This window comes from Acomys minous (assembly GCF_964271855.1).
Source record: "Acomys minous genome assembly, chromosome: 18".
Taxonomy (NCBI): domain Eukaryota; kingdom Metazoa; phylum Chordata; class Mammalia; order Rodentia; family Muridae; genus Acomys; species Acomys minous.
This window is the reverse complement of record NC_140501.1, coordinates 45082231-45099077: the sequence shown is the minus strand read 5'-3', so window position 1 is coordinate 45099077 and position 16847 is coordinate 45082231. Positions and strand designations below refer to the sequence as shown.

Sequence of the window (16847 nt, the reverse complement as noted above, 5' to 3'; positions counted from 1 at the left end):
GGACAGTGGCAGGTGGGGAATGAAGACGGCCTGAGTCTCCAAGACAAGCTGAATGCAGTGTAAAAAGGCAGAGCCGGAGGCATAGGACTGGTCAGTCATTACACCTGTATAATCTCCTAAACCTTCACAGCACCTGTAATGTAGGGACACTTTTACTATTACTTTCAGCAAAACAAACAAACAAACAAAAAACAAAAAACAAAACTTCACTACAAAACACAAGTCCAAATACTAAAAGGTGGTACAAAGGAGAAAATCTCCAAACATAATCCACCCAACTCCATTTGGTGCAGAAACCGAGGTCCACCCAATGGCCTGTCCTTGTGGATTTGGAATGAAAACTAGTGCCCTCGAATCCTCCCGAAGGGACTGGGTGGCCAATAAGGCAGGAAGGGCCACTGCTGCCAATGTGACCACACCCACTGCTGTCTGGGTCAACCTGAGAAGCTACCGGTAATATTCCCAAAGTAGCCCAAATGTGGGATGATAGCCAAAAATGAACGTGCTGCATGCAAACAAGAGGACAGGAGGACCAGGAGGACTCAGAAATGACAAAGGAAGCTCAGGTGCGTAAGTGGCTTCATGGACCCAAGACTTAACCAGACTTGGATTCTTGGGTGATTCCAAGACTCTATTCTTGAATGACTTAGGAGCCCACCAAGCACTGTCCTCAAGGCCACGGTGATGCTTGCACGGTGGACAAAGACAGCTGCAAATCTGGCCCCTAGCCTCAGCCGCACACAGGGTACCGCTGTTGCCTGATGCTGCCTACAGCTCTGAATCGAGCCACCAAAGAAGCAGTGTGTGCATAAGACCCAGCCCAGAACCGCTCTGCCACCCTACTGTAAGGAGTGGGCTTACCGTGTCCACCAGACCGTCTCAGCCACGCCCTCTACTAAGATGCTGCCTTACCCTTTCCCATAGGGGCACACTTCCTGGATAATTGAAGCTCACAGTCTGCTTCTGAGGATCAACCGTTCAACTGTACATCACAAATACTGACCAACTCTGGGGCAGATATCTAAGGTTATACTGGTGAAGGCTTCTTTCAAAAAAAAATAGAATAAACTATAAAAGTAATAACAGTTTAAAAAATCCCTCCCACCCCGACAACTGACTTTGCATGGAATCTGCTCAGCCCTCGCATCTACCCCGATATAGCTGATCAACTGTACAAACTGTTGATGCTGACTTGAGGCTGGAGTTCCGAAGTCTGACTCTATCACAGAGCAGAACTAAGCAGAGTCTTAGAGAGCAGGTGCACTCCAGTGTCATGTCCTCGAGTGAGGCATTCCCCCATGCATGTGTGAGGTGAAAACATTCTGCCGGGAACAAGCAGCGACAGGTCACTGCTAGTCACCTTCCGATTGGGGGTTTCTGGTTTTCCGCTTAAGTAGGCCTTCCCTGCTGAAGGTCACTCACAGCTTTAAAAGTGACCGAGTACAAACAACTGGGTCATAGGATCCTAGCCAAGTGTCATTCGCCATTCGCGTTGCTTTACTCTTCTTGGGGACTGTCAGTTGCCTGTCACTGTTAGGGGCACCAGGATAGGTGGCATACTTGAGAAACTGTGATGCTCTGTCTTTTGTTTTTGTTTTTTGATTTTTGTTTTTTATGGCAACTTAACTTCCTTTTCTCACTGGAAGTGAGTAAGAGCATTCACATCTCATTGTGCCCCAGGGTAAGCCAACAGACAAGATGATCCTAGAAGGATCCTTCATAATTCACAGAGGCTTTCTAGTGCAGACACAAGCAATTTATCCTCTGAAACTGGCTTGTGCGGTCCAGTTCACAGTGCGGGGAGATCCTACTAGACCACAGGAGAATCAAATTATCAGAAAAACTGTGTTTTAACAAATAACTGAAGCCAACAGGGTTTGAGCAACATTCAAGCACACACAAACACCACAGATGCACAGATTTACAGGCTGAAAGCAGAACTGATCACAGAGACATTTTGGCCAATATATAAAAATTAGATTTTGTCTTTCAAAAATTGAATCAGGTCAAGTTTCTTTTCATTGATAGAGCTTGATGTAAGAACACGTCACTAATAACCCTCAAATCCTCCTACTAACCTACCCCAAAGCCAAAATAAGAGAGAGAGAAAAAAAAAAAGGAAAACGGGGATTGGAGGAGAACGATACAGCTGTGGCATCAATTTTAACAACCTTGTGTCCTATGCTCTGAAATGATTCACAAGCTCAGAATCTCACAGAGGAGATTTTTTTAACTGTCGTTTTTATCCCTATCATTAGGAAACACAGAAGCCATTAGAAATGTAATTTCTACTCATTTCTGTTTACCGTAATGATGAAGAACATCTTAATTCATGTGGCTGCTACCTAAATCCTGAAGTTGTTTTATACTCAATTAAATAGGGAAGTCTCTAAAAGCTCCAAGCACCTGCCTGAGGATGCCATGGGACTGAGCCTGGGGCAGGGAAAAAGTGAACTGTATAATTAGGTAGGCTACAGAGACATGCCGACTGGGTTTAGAGCAGAATGAGGGATAAAATGAGGGCGTGAGTAGTCAGCACATGACAAAGCCACACGCATCGTTACCACCAATGACAACAACAGCCATCAATGCATTCTTAATCAACACTAGCCTGGTTTGTATCTTAAGATGCATCTATTGGAAACAAAAGCCAGCAATCAGTTTTGCAAAACCGCCCAGGCTAAGGAAGCCACCTGTGCCTGGTCTGTTCCTCTTAGTGACTCTATCATTTGGAATTTTACATTTCAAAATGTGAAAATCATATTAAATGGTTTTCCCCTTTTCCTTAGAACCGAACATATATGTAAGAGCACTTTTAATTACACTGAAATAGAATAATTTCAGTTACAAATGTATGTCACTTATTCAAGATTATTTCTTGAAACTAAAAAAAAAAAAGATATAAAACAAACAAAAATGATGTCTATTCAATGGTTCAAACAGCTAGGTTGACGTTTTTATCAGAACATGGCCATTTGAACTAAGTCTGCTGTTACCTCAGGAACGCCAAGTTTTCTGCATGCTTCCAAGAAGTTTTCCACATTCCTCCTGCACTTGGCCATGCTGAGTTTGGGCTAAAAATATAAACATACAGAAACAGGATATTATTAAGATGAAAAGTTGCACAGAAACATCCATCTAGAGACAAAAAACTTAATATTATCGGTCATATTCCTGGACTGGGTGTGCATTACACAGACATCTATATATGCATGTTAGTTAGACAGCTGTTTAGATAGACACAAGTATGTAATGTAACATGCATTTTCATGTTAATAGGTTTTTCTTCTCACATGTCTAAGTATCTGTGTGTACGCATATAAACACACACACACAGAGTTCTGTGGGACCATAAAATTGGGATAACCTGCTTTAGTTCCCCTAAAAATGTAGCATAGACATCACCTTTCTCTACCAACGAATGTATTTTGATACAAAGGGTTGAAATCCATGAGAATAATTAATTGTCTCCTCACCAAACACAAAACAAAAACCTTAATTAGAAAACCACAAAGAGGCAAAAAGCACTAAAAATAGTGGTTTTATCCCAAAGCTTCCCACTGCTGCACTGATCTTCATGCAGATGACCTGGAAAATGTAGAAGGATAGTAGGTTCATTTGATTCTTACTGAGGAAATTTTCAATGGTAAATTTTAAACACTGCCTGCCAATTTTTAAATATTCCATTATTAATTTCCTTCAAAAAGGAAAGCAGAAAGTATGGCTGACCAAAACTGTCCAGTGGAAAAACTGTGTTTAATAATGATAATGATGATGGTGATGGATGATGATGGATGATGACGATGATGACGATGACGATGATAATAATAATAATAAACAATAGTAATAATAAAGACTTTATTGTGTTAATAGCATGAAGTAACAAAGTGAGAGCAAACTGATTATTACTTTTCTCCTGGGGTCACAATCTAAACGTCACTAAACTTCAAATCTGCAGTGTTTACTAAAAAGACAATTTAAAAAGACCTCACACACACACATATGCACACACCCTTTCAAAGGGCCTATTACCATGTGAAACAACTTAGCCGAGAGGCCAAAGAAACACGGTCCATCCCAGCAGAACAGACTCCTCTCACAAGTGTCACATTCCAGGGTACACACAGTGGAAGAAGAAAACCAACTCCTTTAAGTTATCCACTGATCTTTACACACCCACATGGCAAACGCATGCCTACACACACACACATACACACACACACACACACACACACACACACACACACACACACACACACACACTCTTCAAAAACAAAAAACCTTCAAGAAGCTCACAGGAGAATTTCTGGTAGGTACACATTTAGAAGCGAGCTGTAACAGATACTGTAAAAAGGATGCTCAGGAAAGATCTGATGACAATTTAGGCTTCCATAGATTTTAAGCACTACTACAGAGTGTATATGAGATCACAGTTAAAACACACAAATGTATGGAGCATGTTGATGGTAAAGACAGAAGGATGCGGGGCTGGAGAGATGGCTCAGAGGTTAAGAGCACTGGCTGTTCTTCCAAAGGTCCTGAGTTCAATTCCCAGCAACCACATGGTGGCTCACAACCATACCATCTATGATGTGATCTGATGCCCTCTTCTGGCCTGCAGGTGTACATCCAGGCAGAACACTGTATACATAATAAAAAATAAATAAATCTTAAAAGAAAAAAAAAAAAAGAAAGACAGAAGGATGCTGTCTGTGGACAGTAGGAAAAGAATGATCCTTTGCTCCTGTTTTCTGCTATTTTCTCCTACCAAGCACGGTTTCCTTTATTTTTCCAATTAAAAAGTATTCAAACGAAGTTTTGTTTTTGTTGTTGTTTTGTTTTGTCTTTTTTTTTGTTTTTGATACAGTTTCTCTGTGTATTCTTGGCTGTCCTGGACTCACTTTGTAGACTGGGCTGACCTTAGACTCACAGAGATCCGCCTGCCTCTGCCTCCCAGAGTACTGGGATTAAAGGCGTGTGCCACCTCGCCCAGCTGAAGATTTGTTTTTAAGTATAATGTTTTTCCTGAAACTTAAATAAAAGCATAAAGGTTTATGGTTCTTATTGTCTCCTGATACCCTGCAGGGTAAGTGTGCACATTCAACTGAAGCCAAGGAATCCAGTTTCTCTCATATAAACTGGGGAAAGAATTAAGAGTTTGTCTTACAGCTCACACAATGTCATGGAGAAATCGCTCGGTGGCCAAGAGAGGACACAAGTTCAGTCCCTAGCTCTCACATAAGACCTGCAAGTCCAGCTCTAGGGAATCCAATGCCCCCTTCTGGCATCCTCAATCACCTGTGCTTACGTACATCCACCCACCCAGAGAATTAGAACAATTAACACAAATCTAGCCAGGCAGTGGTGGCACACACCTTCAACCCCAGCACTCTGGAGGCAAAGGCAGATAGACCTCTGAGGCCGAGGACAGTCTGTCTGGTCTACAGAATAAGCTCCAGGACAGCCAAGGCTACACAGAGAAACCATGTCTCAAAAAAACCAATCAATCAATCAATCGATCAATAAGTGCAAGTCTTTAGGTCTCTGCACTGTGCTGAATGATAGAATCCACTGTCCTGCATTAAGGTTGCTAGAGAAGGATTTTTATTTATTTGTTTGTTTGTTCGTTTGTTTTATTTTATTTTATTTTTTAGAGAAGGATTTTAAAGAAACGTCAAATGGCCTCCCCATCATATTTCTGAGAGAAAAAAAAGTGGACACACTTTTGAAAGAAAATAAGATAGAAAGGAAATGAAATTGGCTAATTTTTCTGCTGTCAGGAGAAAACCAAGTGAGATAGAAAAAAAGAAAGAAAGAAAGAAAGAAAGAAAGAAAGAAAGAAAGAAAGAAAGAAATGCCCTAGTGAGAGCTGCCTGAGGGAGGACAGCAGGGACTTCACAAGTGGCCACTCAAAGACACGCTGATTACACGGCTGAAACTGTACCTTGCGATTAGTGGCTCTGCTGTTTATAAACAGGGACAGCAGCAGTGGCTCACACTTAGGAGTCTCGTCTCTCTAGTACCTCACTTCATCTCCTCAAGGGCAGGTCTATTTCAGAGAAGGGCCTATGAAGCTAAAGACAGGATAGGATGCAACTTGCCCAAAGCTTTTGGACATAGATCTGGAATCTTAACTCAACCTTGCATCTTAGCCCCTATATCTCTTTAACTCTCCCTAATGCACAAAGTCTGTTGGCATAGGCTCTCGCTGCTCTTGTTTATGCATCCCTATGTGGGCTTCAAAGACAAGCCTATCTCAGATCCCTCGCAGAGTCCTGGAGGCAGGATCACATACTGTCCCTGTAGCTTTCTTTCACCTGTCCTGGGCTCTGTGATATCTAGGACAAAGGTCAGGACTAAGATAGAGTTCAGTGAGAAAGCACTTGCTTGGCAGGCAGAGGCCCTAAGGGTTTTATCCCTGGCAGAGGAAGAAGGTAAGAGGCTGGGAAGGGAGGAGGAGAACCAGCTGAGGGAAGCCCTAATTGCTAAGGTATAAGGATGCTTTCTATATGCACATCTTCATAAGCTACTGTAGAAACCCCCAGCGGTGAATAAAGAAAAGAGAGCCCAGCCAGTAACTCCAGCACTCAGGAAGTTGAGGCAGGAGGATTACAAGTCCAGGGCCAGCTCAGGCTATCTAGAGAATACACCGTGAGACTGGACTGAGAAAACAAAGGCACGAGAGAGTCCATTAGAAAAAGCCAGACGGCCTTCTGAAGAGATACCTGCTGCTTAAACCCCGCTTCAGGAGGGCCAAATCTCTGTGAGCTATCTCTATGGCCTTTAACCTAGTGTATCAATCAGTAACTCCTTTCAACACCATCTTCTGTCTTCCCCATATTTGTTTATAAATAGTCTCCCTTTAGTGAACATGCTGTTCCCTCAGACCTTTCCCTTTCCTTTGTTCTACTAGTTGTTTGTATGGGGCCCAATAGGAAGGGTCCAGGCTAGCTCCTAGAGGCCCACCTGGCATTTTTAACCAATAACTCTGTGCAAAAGGAGTCCGTTTTACGACAGTTTTCCTCTATCTGGCATTACTTACAACTGCCGGTGAAGGGACGTGGATGCTGGCGACGGACCGCGGGCGGATGTGGTTGGCCAGGTGGCAGAGCACGACACCATCCATGAGGGCCGCCCCCAGGTCTTCGTGGAGGGTCACCTTCAGCCTCATCTCAATGCTCTGGGCGTGGGAAGCAGAAAAGAGGCAGTCGCTTATGGGCACCGCAACAACTCATGTGTTCAACGCAGCGGTATTTATGCACTGAAGCCTGCTCTCAATGAAGGGGCGAGGGTAAGAGTGTCTGGGCGTCGGGAGATGGCTCTGCCAGGGAAAAGTATTTGCAAGGATGCGAGTCTGATACCAGAACCCAAAGAGTCTGACATGGTTAGTGTATGCCTGTAATCCCAGCGCTGGAGAATTGACCTCTAGAGGGTTCTTGAGGTTTGCTAGACAGCCAGCTCAGTCTCCTCAAGGTCCAGGCCAGTGAAAGGGGGGGGGGGGGGGGAGTGTCCCTGAATCAAAAGCAAAAATGTACATGGCACCTAAGGAACACCTGAGGTCATCTCTTGGCCTCCGCACCTAAGTGAACATACATGTGTGTACACGCATAAACACATGCACACCCCAGACATAGAGAGAATGTCTGTAAAATACTCATGTTAGTTAAATATTTTCAAACATGTTTCAAATCCTCTGTATAGACAGATTCAGTTGTATTGTTTTAGTTAAAAACTGCAGAACTGAGCAGGGGATGATGGTGCACGCCTTTAATCCCAGCACTTTGGAGGCAGAGGCAGGAGCATCTCTGTGAGTTCAAGGCCAGCCTGGTCTACAAAGGGAGTCTAGGACAGCCAGGGCTGTTTCACAGAGAAACCTCGTCTCAAAAAAACCAAAACTGCACAACTAAACTGAAATTGGGACTGTGCACAATGCTTCCAGGCCGGCTTTTCCAACTGGTGCTTTGATTCTGAATGTCACACTCAGTGGCGGGTCGCCTCCCAGTACCTCACGAAGCTGTTCCACCAGCTCTTTCTCTTCTCTCATCTGCTCCATTTTCCTCCGGATCGTAAACTGTGGGTCTATAGACTCCAAATTTCTCTGAGGTCTTAGAAACACTGTATTAGAAACAGAAAAAGAAATCAATCTGTGTTGCCACACAATGCCATCTCTATTTCAGTTAGACACATTACTTATTTATCCCAAATTATTTGTCATTCACTAAAGCAGGGAAACATCCGATGCATAGCAAACATTTCATATGCATATTCTAAAGAAAATTCTCTGTTGAGTCATTTTAGGTCATGTGTACTGCAAAGCTGGTTTTGTGGGGTGATGAGGCCATGCCGTGACTCAGACAGATGTACCATCCCTTCTGCCTTCACTGTCACCTTCTGAGCTAATCACATGCTTTACCTTTCTTTAAAAGTAAATAATTTAGATCAAATATGAAGCTATTAGAATTGATTTACATGTTAAAAATAGGCGTAGAAAACTGTTTCTGCTAGCTTCACATTTAATAAGCCTCTATCAAGACAAGGTGATGACACATGGGACTACATATATATGAATGGAATGGAAAATTCCTGCCTTCCTGTGCCATCACTGGTCAGGCATTCGAAGAGCCAGCTCTTTGCAGATGAGCACAGATTACTGGCAGAGGGACTGACCATTCTACAGGCGGGTTCATCACCACTGGCCTGAGATCCTTAGGTTTCCTCCCCGTGCAGTGACTAAAGCCAATGGTTCATCTGAAGGACTTGAAAAAACACATAGTCTCGGGGGCCAGACGACAGTTCAGCAGTTAAGGACACTGTCTGCTGTCTGAGAGGACCCAGGTTCGATTCCCAGCACCCATGTAGTAGGTCATAATTATCTGTAACTCCAGTTGCAGAGGTTCTGACACCCTCCTTCTGGCCTCTGAGGGCACCAGGGATGGTACTAGTAAACAGACATGCATGCAGACAAAATACCCATATATATAAAATAAAAATAAATAAACCATTTTTAAGTTAAAAAAGAAAAGAAAATATGTACTCTCCTGGGCTGAGTGTGTAGCTCAGTAGTAGAGCACTTACCCAGCACATATGAAGACCTGGGTTCAAACCCCAGCACCGTACAGAACAGAATAAACGATCAATGCAAAAGACTCACACAGTTCTTATGCTCTAAACTTCTGGGCAATAACATCAATTGGGATGACTAAAATACGTTCTACCTGTGGAGGCATACCAGGAAGAGGACTTCTAAAAGCCACAAGGAATGCTGGGTGTGGTAGTGCACGCCTGTAATCCCAGCACTCGGGAGGCAGAGGCAGGTGGATTTCTGTGAGTTAGAGGCCAGCGTGGTCTACAGAGTGAGTTCAGGACACAAAGTAAGTTCAAGATAACACAGAGAAATCCTGTCTCAGGAAAAACAAACCAACAAACAAGCAAACACATACATTAGGAAGGCTGTACTTGCAAGGTCACTCTTGCTGGCTATAAGGGAGGTCTCAGTAACCCACGAGCGCATGGCTCTTCTTAAAATTGAAGGCGTGTACGCCAGAGACGAAACTGAATCCTCCCTGGGTAAGAGATGCCCTTAGCTGCATAGAGCAAAACACAACCCAGTGACTCCCAGAGACAAACTCAACAAAACCAGAATAACACGCTGGGAACGGTAACTCTGGCCCACGGGAACAGGGGCGTACGCTGTGCCAAATTCCAAAGCATCCTCCTTGCAAAGGCTACTGTATATGAAATCTGTGTGATGCTGCACCCCGCACAGATTTAAGCTAACGAAAAGTGATTAAATAAAAGTGCCTCTGTAGTTCTATAAAAAAAAATATTCTACGTGTAAAGAATGATTTTTAGTAGCTGGGCATGATGGTACATGCTTTTTTAATCTCAGCACCTGGAAGGCAGAGGCAGATGGATCTCTGTGAGTTAATGACCACTTTGGTCTACAGAGTGAGTTATACACCAGCCAATGCTAGACAATGAGGCCCCATCTCAACAAAAACGGGGGGGGGGGGGGGGGGGGGAGGAGGTGCTTGATTTTAGCAAGAATCTTAATTACATTTTCTTTACTAGAGATTTTTTTTTTTAAACATGGAGACATAAAGCTGTTGGAAAGTGAGACGGTCTGGTTTCCTCTATATAGATTTTTTTGATGGACCGGGGAGGTGGGGGTGGGGGCGGACTGAGTCATTCCGGGCAGTTTGTGCAAAGAATCCCCACGTCAGAAGTCACCACCACCACCTAGTGCGGGGCACGGGTGTCACAGAAGCAGCCATGGCCATTTGGATAGTGCTGAATACAAAGAGTCTACAGCTTTCATTTCCTACAGGGCTACTTTAGAAATGATTTCAGTTTACCACACTTCAAAAATTAAATATTGGGGGCTGGGGGAGGGTGCTGCCAGACGGCCCCATGGTAAAGGCACTTTGCCTCTAAGTCTGAGGACCTGAGCTCAGTTCCCAGGACCCACGCAGTGGAAGGAGGGAGCTGACTCCTGCGCCCTGTCCTCTAATCTCTCCAAGTGTGCCACGGCAAACCCGTGCACATATACACACAAATAATAAAATAAATGTAAAAGTACTTAAGGCTGGAAAGATGGCTCAGCGTTTGGGAGCACTGGCTGCTCTTCCAGAGGACCCGGGTTCAATTCGCAGCACCCACATGGCAGCTCACTACTGTCCGGAACTCCAAGATTCGACACTCACGGACATGCACAGACAGAACACCAATGCACATACAATAAGAATAAATCACTAAAAAAAAAAAAAATTAAATGTGGCTCGCAAATGTAACACTTAGCGAAACAAAAGCCTGTGCGTGCTTCATGTAATTAAATATCCAGGGTTGTTTGATGGTATCCATCTTATTCCTCCAGTTTTCTTTCTACATGGGTTCAAAGATGCCAGAAGCAGCGCCAAGACGCTTGGGAAGATGAGAAAGATGACACAACCACTGACTCACAGTTCGTGGAGTCATGAGGCTGACCTACGGGGCTGTGCCCTGCACTTGTGATGGAAGCAAACCAAGAATGCACTGGTAACACAGCCAAAGGCATGTAGCAGGAAGTGTCTCACCCAAGGCCCCACAGGAAGCCAAGGCCCACAGGAAGTAAGACCAATTCAAAGAAAGAAAGGAAGAAAAAAAAAATCCAAAGCAACAAGAGAAGGCTAATATGGCGGGGAGGGGAGGGGGAAAGACGGACAAACCAGAGGCATGGAAGAGCAAGCAAGCAAAAACCTGTCGACGGAAGCACAGCAATTGGGAGAAAAATACAACATAAAACCTAAAAGCAACCTCAGCTCCCAAAGATGCTAAACTGAATTTACCAAAAAAAGTCAAGGAATGTGGTCGGAGCTTGGTAATGCACACACATGTCACCAAGGGGCGCCATGACCCCACTTCAGTGGGCCTACTGTTGGCTTCAGAAGTCATTTCCCTTTTGCCTTTATTCCTAGGGAAACTCTTATCTAATACGGCATACTTAATATTTTCAATATGTTTTTATTGGACAATTTCACTCTGAAAATGAAAATATGAGGAAGTCAAATGAACTGTGATCTCTGGGTTGACGGCACACAATTCAAGCCTCTGTGTTAGCAAAGCCCCGTGAGGGATATCAGGGTAATGCAAGGAGGCCTGGGTTTTAATTTCTTGGCATGCCTGTTTGTTTTAAATTCCTATACATCTTAAAAAACAAAACCTGCACACTGGTGTATCTTTTCTGTGCATAGCAAGCAATCGAAAGGTGTTAAAGGTATTTCAAATGTAGTTTATATTTTCAAGCAAATACTTTGAATGTACATACAAGTATTGGAAATGAGGAATATATGTAAATAGACACTAAATCTATGTAACTAATTATAACTACTGTGGACTATTTAAGAGCTTTACTTTTAAAAAAAAGACTTATTTATTTATTACGTATACAGTACTCTGTCTGCACATACACCTACAGGTGAGAAGAGGGCATCAGATCACATTATAGATGGTTGTGAGCCACCACGTGGTTGCTAGGAATTGAATTCAGGACCTCTGGAGGAGCAGTTATCTCTCCAGCCCTATTTTAAGAGTTTTAAAGAAACTCTTTCAGCTAATACACCTGCCAGCTTAATTCTTTCGAGATCAAGTCTTCAGGAAACTGATCAATGGAAGAATTACTCTGACTTACGTTAAATGCCCTATCATTGCACCTCAAGAGCTCCCTACTCGATTCAGGGGACTAAAGGGTTAACTTGAGGCTACTTAATCACGTTAAAAAAAAAATGTTAGCAGAGCTTTTCAGTGCCATCCCGCTTAAATATAAGTTAAAAAGCAGGGAAAGCGAGCTCTGTGAGGGTGTGCCCGTGCCCCACATGTACGTACCTGTGTACAGGTAATGTGGGGCACATGATTAAGATAAAGGGGGAAACGAGCCCTTCGCTGTTTAAGTATTAGGGGGCAAATCAGTAACAGTTACAGAACATAAGCCTTGGCTATAATTCACCTAGCAGGAGATGAATCCCTAAACATAGGCCTGTGGAGGATGAAGATACACAAATACAGAGGATTCTGCTGGTCTTGGTCTTTCCAGCCTGGAAAGTCAGGACCTCTTCACCTTATCCCTCTCCTTGCCGTGAGCATCCAAGGCTGTTTATCTGTGTGTCTTTATTGGCACTCATCACTCTGCATCACTGCATAACATCCACGACTCTGCCAGAGCCCAGCCTCGTGCCCTACTGCATCCCGCAAAGCAGTGTGCCCAGCCGCGGGCCTGCTGGTGAGTAAATGAAACACCTGCTTCAAACCTCTCAGGAAAGATGGGTGTATCTGAGAGTTATCTTTGCAGAAATTACCTTCTCCTGAAAATGAGCTTCTTAGTTTATCCTCTCACAAAGAAAAAAAAAACAAAATCCCGAATTACCTTTTCCAGGTCTGAATACACTGGCCTCTAAATTACGGTGCCACGACAGCAGAGACTGTGTGTCTGTCTTCTTTGGAGCTGCATGTGTGTTAGAGGCACGCTTAGCACATGTATGTTAAAGGCATGCTTAGCACTGGCAGGCAGTTAACAGGTGCACAAAACAAACAAACAGAACCTTTTTCCCAATTGTTACCTTTCAGTTAAGCAAACAAATCTCACAGTTCTAAAGCCTACACTAAATACATTTTACCATTTCAATGATTAAATAAAATAAGCAAACTACACACTTTGCATGAAATTAAAAGGAAATGCCTTCTCTGTGGAAGTGTGGTGCTTTGAAAGTTAGCTTCCTCTTTCTTGGAAGTTAAGAAAGGGGACTAGAGTACCTTTTAATGTGTACAATGCCAGAGCAGGAATACAATGCCTTTGAACAAATATAGGCTTTAGATTCTAGCTCTTGGGAGTTAGAAATCGGGCAAACAACCCATTCATTTCCTTCTAGTGTGCCAAGCAAATTAGGTCCATTTACTGCCCTGCTAATGCTGAAATTTCCTCTCTATTATCTTGGGTAGTTTACTTAACTTAGACGTTGTCACTCTCACATCTACCGTGTACACAATAAACAAAGAAACAAACAAGTGAATGATTAGCTCCTACACCAATGTTCACTTAGCGTCTCTCAACCTGGGGACCAGGCAGTCTAATCTGAAACCAGAGCTGAGAGCCGCTGATGACCCATCCTATACTCTCAGCTTCCTTGTTTTTGTAATGGGGAGAGTAAGACCTTTCTCCTAGACTGTCAATCACAAAAGCAACAAAGATGTCTGTGAACTGGCTGGAGATGGATGCCCACTCAGTCACTCTTACCTGAAGGTCAATTTTAAATAAGTCTAAATTAACACTTATAACTCAGCACAAATGAAGAAGGTAGAAACATTTCAAAAGAGGCCAGGATTGGCTTTTGACTACCAAGCAAATGGAAAAAGGGAAGACTAAGCCACAGAAGAAGGCACAGGAGCGAGGGCAGGAGAAGAAGGTGACTTCCCAGAAGGTAAAGCCACTCCAGCCTGTGGCAGGGGCAGGCCGAGCCGCAGGTGGACTTCTACGCCATGCCGTCCCTCTTGGGAGACTAGCTTCAGAGACTATGGGTGTCCAAATGTCCGAGGTCCTCTCAGCCCGTTTGTCATTTAAAAATAAATCTCTTTGAAGACTACGTTACAAAGAAAATGGTGAATTAAAAAACGAGCTCAACCTGGAACAAAATGTTGGAAGGGATTTAAATAAAAGGAGAAGTTTCTGTGGGCAAAGTGAGGCAATGGACAACGGGATGCCTATTCCAGGGTTGTCAAAGTTAGCAACTAAAAGTTATGATAGTCTGAGCTAGCCAGCTCATTAAAAGGCTGGACAGCTACAGGTATCAGATAACGAAGAAAACGCCAACGTGCGAATAAGCATTTCTAGACCTGCCAAGACACAGTTCCGGACACAACACAAAGGCCTACAGAGTAGAACAGTCTAGTTCCATGGAAGGATCGAGAACAGCCCAGAACGTAGGCCACGCCCCTCAGCTCCTCTACTTGTGGACTTAAGTAGGGCAGCTTCTTCGACTGAGTCAGAGGACGTACCTCCGTCACAAGGCGAAGTCTAATACACAAAGAATGAAGACGTGCCTGACACTTAGGACAAACCGCAAATAAAAGAAAAACGAAAAAAAAACAAACATCCGACACGCTGCCCAACCCAACAGGACACAGAAGCCAATGCTTTTATTATTGCCGTGGTACCGGGTGCTAAATCCCCGGAATTGTTACACACGGAAAACACGGCCGTGTAATAAATGCACGGTTGTTTTTCATTGATACTTATAATGATTGTTTGTCGTGGACCTCTCAGAACCTTTAGTAAATGGAAAGGCCTGGCCCAGCACCTCGTACACCAGGTCCTCACCTGTACAAGGAATGTCAATTTGTCTGACAGGAGACAGTGGCAGGAGCTGGGGATGGAGCCCTATCTGATCCCCGTCTCTCAGCTACCCACAGAGCACCTGGCCTTCCTGACTGTAGTCAGTTCACATGCCAGCATAGAAGTTCCTGCTGTTTAAAAAAAATTTAAATCTTTCCCAGCTTAAAAAAAAAGGGGGGGGGGGCTGGAGAGATGGCTCAGTGGTTAAGAGTGCCGCCTGCTCTTCCAGAGGTCCTGAGTTCAGTTCCTAGCAACCACATGGTGGCTCACAACCATCTATAATGTGATCTGATGCCCGCTTCTGCAGATAAAGCACTCATATGCAATAAATAAAATAAATAATTTTTTTTTTTAAAAAAAGTCTTCATGTTTCAGACATCATTCCTAAGGAAATCTCAACTCACAGATAAATATTGAATGTCAGGCTTATTTCCAGTAAACAGCATCACACCCAAAAAAGAACATAAAAGATTCTTCTTCAGAACTTGGTTACCTAGTTTTAAATAAAAGAACAGCTTATCAAGAAAATTTCTATCTAACCCTTCTCCTCAGCACCAGGATGACGTAAGGAGGAGGTTTTGTTTCATGGTTGCTTTTTTTTTTTTAGTCATGATTATTTTCAGTGAAAAAATTTAAACTAGTAGTTCTCAATCTGTGAGTCGTGACCCCTCTGAGGGTCAAATGACCCTTTCATTGGGGTCATCCTAAGACCATCAGAAAATATAGATATTTATATTACAATTCATAACAGTAGCAAAATTACAGTTATGAAGTAGCAACAAAAATAATTTTATGGATGGGGGTCACCACACCACGAGACACTGTGTTAAAGAGCTATAGCATCAGGAAGGTTGAAAACCACTATCATAGATGACTATAAAACACTAACATATCTTGTAGAATCAGTCTAGCAAAATATGCATGATTCTTTAATAAATGGAAAATCTGGCTGAACTTTTAACCAGAGATCACAGCAAATATTCTAACTATAAATTTTCCAAGCATTACAGACAACGTCCTTAGCGAACAACTTATATTACAACTTACGGTAACAACTTAGGTGTGCATGGCAGCTAGGCCTCACGCCTTATTTCTCTGTTTCACTTAGTAATTCTTCTATCACTTTATATTTAGAAGTAAAATGTTTATAATCTGAGCCAGCATTAAACCAGAACAGAGATTTGAGCATATGTCGTATACAGATCAAAATCACTTTATTTTTATCTTGGATTACTTGAGATATATAATGATACAAAGTTAAGATAGCCATATTAAGATTCACTGAGGTACTCCCAATTTTTTTAAATGTACACATTTTTAGACTGAGTAGTATCTTTTAATGTAAGTGAATTCACACCACAAGTATGAAAGTCAAAATATGTAAAAACTTTGAAAGAAAAAGGGAAAAGTAATTTCTGTTCATTTTTAGAGACTTCTCAAAGTTAACAATATTTTCAGTTCAAAACCCTAGAATTTAAATTCTACCTTTAAATTGCCTTAAAAGCCCCAAGTCGTAAGCAGACATAATGAAAGATCAACCTTAGTTTTTGAGGCAGGGCTCCAAAACATAGTCTCGGGTGGCCTCAGACTCACTATCCTCCTGCCTCAGCCTCCCCTAAGCTGAGACTACAGGAGTGTGCCACCACACCCACATTCTGAAAGACAAACTCTGAAAGCTTTGGCTATGGGGTCAGCAAGGAGCGGAGACAAGCCAAAGACGCGAGTTCAAATCTTTGTAGATGAGTGGACCGACCAACGCGAAACCCCAAGCCAAATCGGCAGAGAAGAGAGTATTGTTAAAATCCTCTCCAGAGTCAGCAGCCTCGGAGTGTGTAAAAAAAACGCACACCATTAAAAAAAAAAAAAAAAAAAAAAAAGCACACCATCAACTGTTGACTGTTGGGCAACAGTTGACAATCACTTATCTAGACTTCTGCCTCCGAGGCTTCCTGAGTACGGTCAATATACACTGCCCCCAGCTACACAC

At 43.0% G+C, this 16847-nt stretch overlaps 1 protein-coding gene across 4 annotated transcripts in view; it reads right to left on the bottom strand.

Annotated features, from left to right (window-relative positions):
- LRCH1 (leucine rich repeats and calponin homology domain containing 1) overlaps positions 1 to 16847 on the bottom strand; it is a 181462-nt gene that overhangs the window by 16847 nt on the left and 147768 nt on the right. For all 4 annotated transcript variants that reach the window (XM_084766976.1, XM_084766977.1, XM_084766978.1 and 1 more), the window contains 3 exons: positions 8006 to 8115; positions 7043 to 7180; positions 2997 to 3074 (listed from right to left, as the gene is read on the bottom strand). In XM_084766976.1, the coding sequence (XP_084623102.1) occupies positions 2997 to 3074; positions 7043 to 7180; positions 8006 to 8115 (326 nt within the window). The remainder of the gene's footprint in view (positions 1 to 2996; positions 3075 to 7042; positions 7181 to 8005; positions 8116 to 16847) is intronic.